Source organism: Mesoplodon bidens (assembly GCF_964165515.1).
Source record: "Mesoplodon bidens genome assembly, chromosome: 5".
NCBI lineage: Eukaryota > Metazoa > Chordata > Mammalia > Artiodactyla > Ziphiidae > Mesoplodon > Mesoplodon bidens.
In genome coordinates this window covers 126,131,196-126,143,908 of record NC_138161.1, presented here as the reverse complement: position 1 = coordinate 126,143,908, position 12,713 = coordinate 126,131,196, and the positions used below count along the sequence as shown (strand labels likewise).

The following is a 12,713-nucleotide window of genomic DNA, read 5'->3' as shown; positions in this document are numbered from 1 at the left end:
CAATAGGTCTCCTTTCCTGAGAATTGCAGCTCTACAGAAAAAATTCACTATCTTGGGACTTCCCTCAAATCTACTTATGTAAATACACAGATAATTTCTGGACAGTTATATAGAGATGACTTTTCTTGGTGCTGACCAATTGGACTAGTGCAAGACTTGACCTTGGCTTAGCTGGAACTTACCCAGTGGCTGACAGGGAGTGTTTGACTAGATGATTAACTAGCAGTCCTGATTACATCCAGCATCGGGTGTTCCCTCCCACTCTTCCCCCCAACCTTTCTTCAACCAAGGTATCACAAAAGCAATTTGAAACAGGGATTTCGTTTAAAAGGGAGGATTGGATTTTGCAAGAATCCAGAATGTTTGTAATGAAAACTGTTTGGTTTTATTAGTACTAGTTGGTGTGCTTGCTAATTTTCAGTCATTTTCTCTTTAGGAATGGTCCCCCAGATTCTAGTTTCCACATTGCTGCCTTCTGAATGGAGTCCTTTGTGACCCATTGTGATTACATTGCATTTTCCTTGTATTTTTTCAAAACGTTCTGACTCTGCCTTAATTTTGGTCAGGGGATGGTGGGAGGAGGGTGGCAGCAGGGGAATGAGGTCAGCAGTACTTTCAGAATGTTGTCAAAGGAGATTTTTAAATTGTCAAAAATTGCCTAGTAAGTCATATCAAGCTTGTTATCTATTAATAAAGCAAACATTTAGGATAGGAGTTTGGGTCAGAAATGAATGTCCTAAGGCATTTGCTCCTGGGTGCCCCAGCATTTCTCTGACCTCTTCTGGACACCTCCATAGCAGTCATAAGCCAGGCTGATGATTACAGTGATTTTTAAGATACCAAAATGAAAATGTTGTGTGAAAATGTTTTGGGAGCAAAAAACCAAGGGCATAGGCCGATTGGGAGAGAACAAGCTGAAAACAGTTTTGCTCATAAAGGCTTCCTTAAACCTTACTTATGCAGGGCTAGAACAATCAGTGAAGAAATTTTGCCACCAAGCCAGATATGTGGCATATATGTTATAAATATATGCCTAGCCTATTTAAAATGTTCAACACCAAAATATATAGTGGCCAGGATGTTTTAAAAAATACAGTAGTAATTGAGAAAGAAGTGATTTGAAACCATTCCCACTTAATATTGTTGCTTGTTGTGCACATTTTCCTGGATATTTCTTAAAAGCCTCAAAGAAAAAATGAACAAAAGTGTAGTCAATCCTAATCATTTACAAATTTCCTATTTGCTAACTCACCTACTAGCTAAAATTTATTTGTTACCCCCAAATCAATACTCATGGTGCTTTCGAGGTCATTTACAGACATACACAGATTGATGAAAGATTTCCATCACTCTGCACACATGTACCCAGCTGAGGTCCAACAAGGAGATTGTAAACAAGGGTCCTTCTCTCAGTCTGTTTAGTGCCATGTTTTTCACATATTCTGTGCTTTTTGTTAGTGATCTAACTGTTTAAAATGGCCCCCAAGCCTAGTGCTGAAGTGCTGTCTAGTGTTCCTAAGTGCAAGAAGGCTGTGATGTGCCTTACAGAGAAAAGACATGTGTTGAATAAGCGTCATTCAGGTATGAGTTGTAGTGCTATTGGCTGTGACTTCAATGTTAATGAGTCAATGATATATATTAAATCAGAAATTAAATAGAAACACACATAAAACAAGATTATGTATTGATCAGTTGATGAAAATACTGTGTGATCAGAGGCTCATAGGAACCTAACGCTATTTTCCAAAGGTCAATGATTCAGTATTTGTTAATTCAATGTTAGTGTTGACTTTAGAACAAAACCCCATCAAATAACGAGAATCAGCCCTATTCATAATTCCTGTTAGTTCATTCACATAGGAAAGCATCAGTGATCTACTAAGTAGGGATCCACGTTAAATAAAATTAAACCCACAATTAAGTGCCAGCAGAGAGCTTCATGCTATCCAGTTTATTCATTTGCTGCTTGTGGCAATCATATTTATTTGAGATCTTCATTATTTTACTGAGAGTTTCCCCAGGATTACTTGACACATGCAGAAATCTCTTTAAAACACACATGAACATTCACACACACAGCACCAGAAAAGTAGCCTCTATGGAACGTACATGTATAAACATAGAAATATTTCTTGTGTATAGTGCCTAAAATTCTATTTTCAGTTAGCAAGCTATTGATGCTTTTGGAAAGCATGGCATATAGATAAGAAAGGGGGATCATGTGACATTGGAAGCCATTGGCATTCAAAGACAGACCAAGGATTGCCCCTTCTTGAGGTAGACATGTAGCAGGTTTCCAGTGTATCTGGAATTCTGCCATGTCTAATCATGTCTGGCAATGAGTAGAGTGGTTATGCCTCTGGTCTGTTGCCTGAGAGGGCCAGGAGCCTCCTAAGATAGAGAGAGGTCATCTCAGAGGAATAAAAAGTCAAGCTCAACAAAACTGTCCCTTGAATAAAGCCTTTCCCATCAGAGAAGTGATTCTGAATATAGTTCAGCTTTTGCTGTTGCAGTCTTTCCCCAAACCAGGCCCATTGGTCCTTGTGGTTCTTGGGAGAGGGAGGCATGGACATAAAATCTAAGAGAGCTCTTCACCTGGAGGCACCATGAGCCCTCCTGGTAACTCCTCTAGGACAATGATGACAGAAGAGAGGCATTCTCCCTGTATCACACGGCTCCAACCCCAGAGGTTATGGATGAGGTCTGGGGCAGGAGGTCGTAGAGGTAAAGCCAGTATAGAGAGTGGAGACCTGAGGAGAGTGGACTTGTACAGGAGACACGTGTGGGCTCCCTGTTGTTCCAGGGACTCAGAAGGGACAATTGTACTTAGAAATATGGGTTGTCATGACATGGGCCCATTTGTACTTACAGACTGGAAAGGCAAGAAGAAATAGGCCTGATTCATCTAAGTATGGGACCGTCTTTACTTCCTGACATTAGATTCCCTTGTTTTCATTTTCCATGTTTGTCTCTTGTCTAATCTGATAGTTCTCCCCTGGATGGACATTAGAATCACTCAGGAAGCCTTAAAAAATGCCTGGACCACCTCAAAGATTCTGATTTAATTGATCAGGGATCTATCCTTGGCATCTGTATGTTTAAAGGCTTCTAAGGTGATTCACATGGTTAGTCAGGGTTGAAAAATACTGCTGTACAACATATCATGAGAATTTTCACCCTCTGTCATCCATCCTGTTCTATCCAGAGGAAGGTTAGGCAAGAACCCTGCTACGTGTCCACCTCAAGAAGATGCACTTCGGGGTGTGCCTTTGAGTACGAAAGGCCTCCATGCCACTTTCCTGTCTGTTTGCCCCACTGTGAAGAATTCACCTGTTTTTTACCCTTTCTTCCCAGCCACTACAGACTCCAAATTCTGATGCTTTCTCCTTCCCTGGACTCAGCACTAGTTGCTGGTGATAAGGCTGACACTGAGGAGGGAGGGACGCTGTGGCGACAGAAAGGCAGGGAGCAGACAAAGTAAAGAAGGGGGCATGGCAAGGGGAGAATAAAGGCTAATTGGGAAAGAGTGGAGGAGGAGAAAGCGATGGAGCATGCTCACTGCTTCTCACACACTCCCCCCTGATGTAGCCAAAGTGTGGAGGCGAGAGGGTGAGCTTGGAGCCACACACACCTAAGTGCAAGTCCTGGGTCTCCATCATTTACTAGCTGCTTGATCTTGGGGAAACTATTTATTCTTGTACAACAAAAAAGTGGGGGAGCTCAGGGATTCAAAACAAGTCTGCCTGATTTAAGCACTCCAAACATTTTCTCAGCTTATACAGCATGTCCTAATCCATACCCTCACAATAGACCCTGGTAATGAATACAGTAATTAATAACATCCCAGATGGTAGTTGAGCTTGTTTTTAAATTCCTATGATCAAATAAGTTGGGGAAATGTTACAAGAAGATTAGTTGGGAAAAAAATGGTGTGCCATTTATTATCAGCATAGAACATTCAGAATTGTCATTCATAAGAAGTAAGCTCATTATTAATAGATAACTTTTCTTGTCTTTATGTGACTATTGAATTAAAAATAAACTTTTTTCTTATTGCAAAAGCAACACATGTTCATCTAATACAAATTGGAAAATAAAGATAAGCAAATAAAACAAAATTAAACACACTCATAATCCCTCCACCCGGATATAACTGCTGTAAAGGCCTTTTAGACTTTCTTTGCTTTTATACAGATTTTCAAAAATCGTAATATACACTTTCTTTCACTTTATAAACATCTGGTCAACAGCATTCCACATCAGTACATTGGCCTTTACTACATCATTTTTATGTCTGCTTACTAAGGTGAAATAATTCTATTTGTTTTTAAACCACATTTGTTTACTCAGATGTCAGAAACCCACAGATAAGGAAACATCTGAAGAGCCCAGGTGTGACTATGTGGAGAGGTTGAGTAATTCAAAGTGCAAAATATAAAAACAATTTTAACCAGTTTGACAGTGATGCGTCTGTTTCCTATGGCCCTTCTACCCATGAGTCTACGGCCGACTTCAAAGAAAAGTCAGCACAGAGGGGGTCCAGAGGATAAGGTGCAAAACGAGAATCAAACCCATGATAAGAGATTAAAGGAAGGTTGGTCAAAGCCCCAGCATAAAAAAGTGCTAGCCCATGACTTGCCTTGGCCCATGGCCCCAAAATATTCATCAGAGCAGAGCTCTCTTTGAAGTGATTGGAAGCTCCTGTGCTCAGATGAGCTCTCTGGTCAAAGGGCCGTTTTAAAAGTGGCACAGAGAAGGGGTTGGCAGAGTTGCCTCTCCCTCTCTTGTCTTCACATCCCTCACAAATTGCTTGAATGCTGCTTCTTTGGTTTGTTGTCCAGATATAAGTAGTGTAACTGGGTATCAAGTGAGCAATTCAGCCTAAGAGGGGAAAGGATCATCTTTTTCCATTATGGGAGATGTGGGAAGGAGGGCTGCAAGAACATGGCAGTGGATTTGCGCTCATGAGCATGGAACTGCAGCCACTGCTCGTCCTTTACAGGCAAGGCAGGTGGTACTTCCAGAGAGGCAGTGAGACTTGTTCATTACTCTCCCTGTTCATTCTGCTTGCTCGTTACTTGTTCGCTGCTCTCCCAAATAGGAGTTTTTGACTCTTTGTGGTGTTAGGACATAAACCACCCATTTCCTCAGAGAAGAGGAGAAAACAGAAGTGCTCCCAAAATGGCAGTTGCCTTTACAACATTCAGCTTACATTTTTTTTTTAATTTTTTTTTGCGGTACGCGGGCCTCTCACTGTTGTGGCCTCTCCCATTGCAGAGCACAGGCTCTGGACGTGCAGGCTCAGTGGCCATGGCTCACGGGCCCAGCCGCTCTGCGGCATGTGGGATCTTCCCAGACTGGGGCATGAACCTGTGTCCCCTGCATCGGCAGGCGGACTCTCAACCACTGCACCACCAGGGAAGCCCTCAGCTTACATTTTTTTAAGTATGTTAAAAGACAAGAGTTATATAAAATTGCTAAAAATGTGTGCTTAGAATGTCTTTAAGTAGCAGTTCTTTCAGGCTCCAATTTTCTGGTTTTTCACTTTACACAGTAATCTTCTGTTCTTCAGGGTCTTTATTTTTACCTCCCCTGTCATCAAATCTTCATTTCCTTCAAAGTGCAAGGGATTTGCATTTTCTCTCTACCTTTTTAAGGTCAATTTCTTAATCTTTACTTGAGGTTTCAAGTTAGAAATTTTACTGACAAGTCTTTACTGAGCACAACGTTAGGCCCTGAGAGAAAACTGGAAAATGTATCTCCTCCTTTACGGGAACCACAGTCCAGGTGAAGAGACAATGGATTTTCCAACAAACAAATGAATATGATGTCAGCCGATATGGGCTTTGTAAGGACGGTCCTTCATGAAGAAGGAGAATTTGAACTGGGCCTTGAATATGCCTGAACTATGGTCAAAGTTACAGAAGCAGAGAACTGTAAGGTGTTTCGTAGCAGAAAATGAATACATTCATTAAATTGGGGCAGATGGCTCATGTTAGAAAGTAGTGAAAGAAGCTTCACTAGGTATATTAGGGTTAGAATGTGCTGTGACTCTGGATTTTATTATGAATGCAAGAGGATTACACTGAAAACTTTGGAGTGGAAAATGGCGTGCCGAAATGACAGGACAATGTGAATCTGACTCACACACAGGATGAATGGGGTGGGGAGAGACCTGGGGCCATAGTTTGGTTGAAAGGGCATGAATAGAGCCTGAGAGAGGAGGGCCCAAGAAAGAATAGAAACTGGGACCTCGAAGGATGGATGGACTCTGGAGGCTGTGAAATGAGAGCTGGTCTGACCTGCAGGAGCTGAGGAGGGGGGGGCGCGTAGGAGGAGGGAAGAAGAGGGCTCACTGATGATGATTCAGTAATGTCATCACACATAAACTTAACTGCATGACTTTTACTGAAGTGCTAGGTGATGGGATTACAAAGAGGTTAAGTTCATCAACAGAATGGTTGGAAGACACAGTAGGTATTCACCTGAGAAATTCGAAGTAGCCTCATCTAAAGCCTCTTTTAAGACTGAGTGAGGCAGTGAGCTCTCAGGAGTTCAGAGAAAGAAAGTTTCCCTAAAGTTTGGAGTCATGGGAGCTTCAGGAAGAGATGGGACATACGATGAACCTTGAATAGTGGGTAGAATTTGGAAAGAATGGGAGGAGGAGTTAAAAGGGTGGGGTGTTGGGGAGAGAAACAAAGGCATGAGGTAGAGAAGCACAGGAGTGTTTGTGGCACGTGGAGTTAGCCCATCTGGCTGGAGCAGAGTTTGTATGAAAACTCAGAGAGGAAAAAAAAGAGAAGGTAGAGACTTTTGATTAGCCAAGTTAAAGAGTTTGTAATTTAACCTGGGCGACGTCAAGCCACTGACATTTTTGAGCAAGGGAGTGGCCAGAGCAAAAGGGTATTTGGTGAAGTTTAATCTGTGAAAGATTCACGACATGTGTATAAAAGTAGGGAGATAATACTAGCAAGAGGAGTAGTTAGGTGACTTCTGGTCAAAAGGGATGAAAATGTAAAGTAGGTTAACACTGATCATCTAAAGAGTATAGAAAAGAGGCAAAAGAGTTACTGATGAGAACAAGAAATACAGAATTTTACTCGAGATTTCAAACATGGAAGGCTGTGATAACAATTGTGCTGTAGACCAAAGTATAAACATCCAGAGAGGGCTGGTTTGGAGGCAGCCCAGAGAGTTTAGTCTTAAAGAGATGGAACCTGAGACTACAGCCAGGCAAACGTGTCCAGAAGCGGTTAGAAGCAGGGGCTTGAGGCTCAGCTGAAAGACAGATTTACCATTCCAAGTTGGAAAAATCCACAGAGCTCAGCAATTCTTAAAAGTGTTTAATTAACTTATTTATTCAGAAAGTGAAGTATTTTCAGAAGCTCACTTGAGAATTTATACTCTCTTGATGCAGATGAATTCTCAATTGCTCTTTTGTTTTCCTCGCAAAACAGTTCAACTTGTATGAGAAAGAACGTGGGGAGGGCAGTGGAAGGGTTTCCTCACTATTCCAGGTGTAGAAATTGTGGGCATTGAGCCTCCTGTACGTAATATTCTTCTCTTCAGTGATAATACTTTATGAAAATTTTATACATCTTTCTATCAATTGCCACACCCACCACAGTCAGTGTTTTGCACACTGTAAATACTCAGTGCTGGTTGATTTGCACTTTCATCATAAATCTCAAAGATAAAATAGTGGACATAAGAAAAACTAACAAGCTTACAGCTAATCTTATAATGACAGACTCTACATAGACAAATGCAGAGCGGATATCAAATTTGAATTGCAAAAATTTTGTAAGCGAAGTACAAGAAGCAATAACTGTAGCTTCAGATCTTTACTAAAAAGATAAAATCCATTAACAGTCCCACATGCCTTGTAGCCAGCCTCCTAGACATTCAAAGGTCACAGCACCTTGAAGAGCAGAGTCAACAACCGAAGTTATCAGAGTGAAGAGTGTGACTCCAGGCCCAGGACGGCTAAGGCAGACCTGCATTCATTTTTGCATCTGACATAGGAACTAGCAAGAACCTCAGTTATTTAAAGGAGGGGGTGAGATATAGGATAGGGGGACCCAGACCTCTCAAGAATAAAACCAACCAACTACAGTAAAGGAAGGAGGACTATACACAGATAATATTCGTCATTCTACCTGAATCCACAGTTACACAAGGAAAAACAGGAGCATCAGTCTGGTTGACTAGATCATAAAGAAGCAATGTGTCTCTTTTTTCCCCTTCCAAACTTACAAAAATACACACTTCATTTTATCTCATCCTTTCTCTGGTCTTTCAGCCGCTCGACTGATCCAGAACATGGATGCCACTGCTGAGCCTTGTGCGGACTTTTTCAAATACGCCTGCGGAGGCTGGTTGAAACGCAACGTCATTCCTGAGACCAGCTCCCGTTACAGTAACTTTGACATTCTAAGGGATGAATTAGAAGTCATTTTGAAAGGTTAGTGGAGTTTGTGTCTATGCATCAAAGATTTCTCTCTTAATATATCCATTTCTTAAGATACAGCTCTTAGCGATTACAGGGAGGATCGCAAAAGACTAAAGTCAATCATCCCTCCCAGTTTTGTGGACCACCGCTGAGTCAGTCACTCTGAGGGTGGTAGACGCTGAAATGGATATATTGGCATCTCTTAGCATTCCTGCTTTCATTTGTAGGTACACACGATAAAGCTCTATTATCCCTGGAGATGGCATCTTTATGCCATTTTACAGAAGAAATTAAATTATTGCCAGTAAACACCACCTCCATATTCTTTCTACCCTGGCCCTGTGTTGAGGTCACTGTGAGATGTTACTGAGATTTGCCTTCCCAGAGTAGGTATATCTGTTCTAACCCAGTTAAGGCACTCTCCCTGGGAAGTTGAGAAAGCACTGTCTGGTCCTTTGCTATCCTCCATTCTCTGTTCTCCTCTTTTATTTATTTATTTTTTTTCACATCAAACAAGTATCATATTTATTTATGCATTCATTTATCAAACATTATTGAAAATTTACTAAGTTTAAGATATGATTTTATGTTCTGCACTTTTAAGGTATTAACTCATAATCTTAAAAGACACACTTAAGACATTATATTAGTCAGTAGACCAGATAATGATACTGGATCAGGATGGGAAGGATAGAAATGGTTAAAAAAAAATCCTACATTAAAGGAAAGAGTATTGGTTTAAACAAAATAGAAAATATACATAATATCCCCCATCAGTGAGGATTCCCAGCTTTGTCTTAACTTCCTTCCTAATTGTAATACTATTTTCTAGGTGACAATGGTGGACTAACTAATGTGTATTCTAGTTTAGTTTTGTTTACCATGCTTATTTAAAAGGAAGTGTACAAGCCAATAAAGATATATTTGTATCCTTTATTCAACTGATTTTGCCCTTTCCATTTTATTTCCACTTTACTTTGCCTGGTAATCTTGGTTAATGGGTGGAAACTTTGCCTTTATGAATCAAAAGCTATCTCAAGTATTGGGTTGTAGGTTTTTTGTTTATTTTTTTGCCATTTCTACCTATCCCACTCTGATCCAGCTACTGTCATCTAGTTTCCTGACCAACATAATTAATTCTTTATTTTTTAGCTTCTCAATTTATTATATACGTTTCTCTATTGAAAATCTGTTCTCCTCTTGTAGAAGTTACTTTGTAAAAAAAAAATTTTGCTATTTTCTAATATCCAAACAAGAAGAAAAGTACATTCGTTTCATCTGGAGCATGAACAGTACAATCACACAAAGATAGTTATTTTCCAACCATCAAGAAGACTATCACATTAAATTCCAAATTCCTCTGTAGTATTTGTTTTCTTTTTAATCTCAATTTCAAAAAATGTAACTTCTCTATGGTAGAGCAGTACATATCACTGTTCACACACACACACACACCCAAAAAGCTAAGCTAGTCAAAAAGACGTTCATCTAAGCTGGGTAATGAAACTAACTCCCAGTGCTGCACCAGGAATAATGATCTGGTGTAAGGGGTTTGGTTTTTCCTATAGGGTTTTGGAATGGGAAGTATGTGAACCTATGTACAAAAGTTTTTTTTTTTACCAAACCTGCATTGAAAATGTTAATTGCAGCTGCAAATAAGCAATTATACTGATGTGTTTTATCAATACCCTATTTCAGATGTCCTTCAGGAACCCAAAACTGAAGATATAGTAGCAGTGCAGAAAGCAAAAACATTGTATAGATCTTGTATAAATGAATGTAAGTGCTCTGTAGTTTATTTTATTAGGAGTGTGCCAAAATATGCATAGTCTTCATAATATATTTATATTCATTATTTTCAAAAGCTGCTATTGATAGCAGAGGTGGAGCTCCTCTACTCAGACTGTTACCAGATATATATGATTGGCCAGTGGTGACAGAAAACTGGGAGCAAACATATGGTAAGGCAATTTTCCTTCTTTTAAAAAAAAATTATTTCCATATAAAATCTGCTATTATTATAGTATCATATTAATGCACTAAAGCATCTAATGATATACTTCACCTTTCATTGCTTTAGATTCTTCTTGGACAGCTGAGAAATCTATTGCACGGCTGAATTCTAAATATGGGAAGAAAATCATTATTAATTTTTTTGTTGGCACTGATGATAAAAACTCTATGAACCATGTAATTCATGTAAGTTTGTGTGGCCAACAGCCAAAGTTACTTTAAATTGCTGTAAAACTTCCACACACATTGTTGTTATTGATATTTAGAAATAATGCATACTCTCATTTGAATTGCATGAGCAAGGTGGTACTAAGTTCAAGGACAGATGCCTGGATTCTCAATTTTGAAAGTGTTTTCTTGATGCTGTGTTTTAGACATTCAACTCTCCTTCCTGCTACCTTTGTTTTAGATACCTCTCCCTTTATAAAAACAAATGATAAGAAAGGAAAGACTTCAGGTCTCTCCTGTTGAGAAAAAGCACCTGATTTCTCTGTATTTTCATGAAAGGAGCATGGTCTGGTTTACATAAGCAATACAGGTCAGAAATCAGAAATTCCTAATGGATTCCAAAAAGATCATGGAAATGGGATTTTTAACACAGTTTTGGTTCTTGCTAAAGAATGTCTGTACTTTTTTCTCAATTAAGGTAAACAGAATCCCATTCTTTTTAAATGGCTTTATTTGATTTTTTTTAAGTGTAAGCCATTCATTTAGGTTTACCTGGGACGAGATTGACTTAACGAGTATGTTCGGAATAGAGTGAAACATTTAGGGACTTTTATTTAGTCTCCTGTAAAAGAAACTAACCAAAAGTTGCAGGTCACAGAAGCCTAATCATGTCACTGTTGCAAAAATCTTTATAGTCATTTTTATTAAAATCGTGAAAGAGATTGAACCCAACTCTTGGACCCCTTTCTCTCTTCCTACATTCTCTCCTTTGGCTCTCAAGTGCCAGTGTCCTGCACGATCACCACGAGGGGGTTTCCTAAGGAGGGTCAGGAGGTGGAAGACGGGGCGGGGATCTTCCCGTGGGGATGCCTTCTGGCTCTTTCCTTACCAGTCCTCTGGGTTCTGTTTCTTTTGTATTGGCCTGGCTCTTTACAGCTGCCAGGATTCTCACTCTCACCCCTAAATACTCTAGTTTACCTTATCCATCTTACCATGCGGCGCGTAAGAGGGACTCTCACAAAGCCGCGAGTATGTCTAGAAGTTTTTGCTAGGTATCCAAGGTGGGCTGGACACACTAGAACCGAGATGAGTTACCTCTTTCACACACTCAGCTGGCACCTGGGTCTGCTGGCTTCCTGAGCAGGACAGCTTTGGAGAGAACTGAGGAGGAATCTGCTCTATCCCCTTAGGGTAGAGGATCTCAAAAAAATCAAGATTTCCGCTAGCTTAGAATTTCTTGAGTTACCATAGAGGTTTTCCACCTTTTTTTTTTTTTCTGTCCCAATTAAGGGTGGGAGTAGAAGAGAATGTCCCTCAGGGGAGCATATTGGAATCTCAGGAAGCCAAAGTGTCCTGTAAAAGTATAATGCTCCCTAGTCCTAGATTCTAACATGTACTTGTTCACCTCCCCCTTTATTATGCATTAAAAATCCTTCCCCGTGTGTTTTTTTTGGTTCAAGATTTCTTTGGTTTTTCTCAAATATCTGCAGTACAGACTTCCAGATTATCTAGCTACCCATCAGTTTAACACTTGGAAGCAGTAGTGTGGAAACCATTTCCTAACTATGTATTCACTCAGTATCTGCTTGTTACCCTTATAAAGAACAAGAACACTAGGATCTTTTTTTTTTTTAAACATCTTTATTGGAGTATAATTGCTTCACAGTGGTGTGTTAGTTTCTGCTGTATAACAAAGTGAATCAGCTATACATATACATATATCCCCATATGCCCTCCCTCTTGCGTCTCCCTCCCTCCTACCCGTCCTATCCCACCCCTCTAGATGGTCACAAAGCACCGAGCTGATCTCCCTGTGCTATGCGGCTGCTTCCCACTAGCTATCGATTTTACATTTGCTAGAAGAACACTAGGATCTTGCTCATACATAGATAAGCATGCTTGTAATTTGTCCAACTGTTCTATATCAACTGAATACTTTATTTTCTTCTTCGCATATTTTTGTATAGATTGACCAGCCTCGACTTGGCCTGCCTTCCAGAGACTACTATGAATGCACTGGAATGTATAAAGAGGTAAAAACAAAAACAAAAATCCAACAAAATAAAATGAAACTACAGAA

General features: G+C 39.9%; 1 protein-coding gene across 4 annotated transcripts in view; it reads left to right on the top strand.

Annotated features, from left to right (window-relative positions):
- Positions 1–12,713, top strand: part of MME (membrane metalloendopeptidase) — a 100,769-nt gene that overhangs the window by 25,358 nt on the left and 62,698 nt on the right. For 3 of the 4 annotated variants that reach the window (XR_014015878.1, XM_081234600.1, XM_081234599.1), the window contains exons 4-8: positions 8,303–8,464; positions 10,151–10,231; positions 10,318–10,413; positions 10,533–10,651; positions 12,601–12,666. Coding sequence is in view for 3 of the 4 variants with exons in the window: in XM_081234600.1 (XP_081090726.1) it covers positions 8,303–8,464; positions 10,151–10,231; positions 10,318–10,413; positions 10,533–10,651; positions 12,601–12,666 (524 nt within the window). In the remaining variant the exon portion in view is untranslated. The remainder of the gene's footprint in view (positions 1–8,302; positions 8,465–10,150; positions 10,232–10,317; positions 10,414–10,532; positions 10,652–12,600; positions 12,667–12,713) is intronic. The other variant, XM_081234601.1, reaches the window with a different exon arrangement.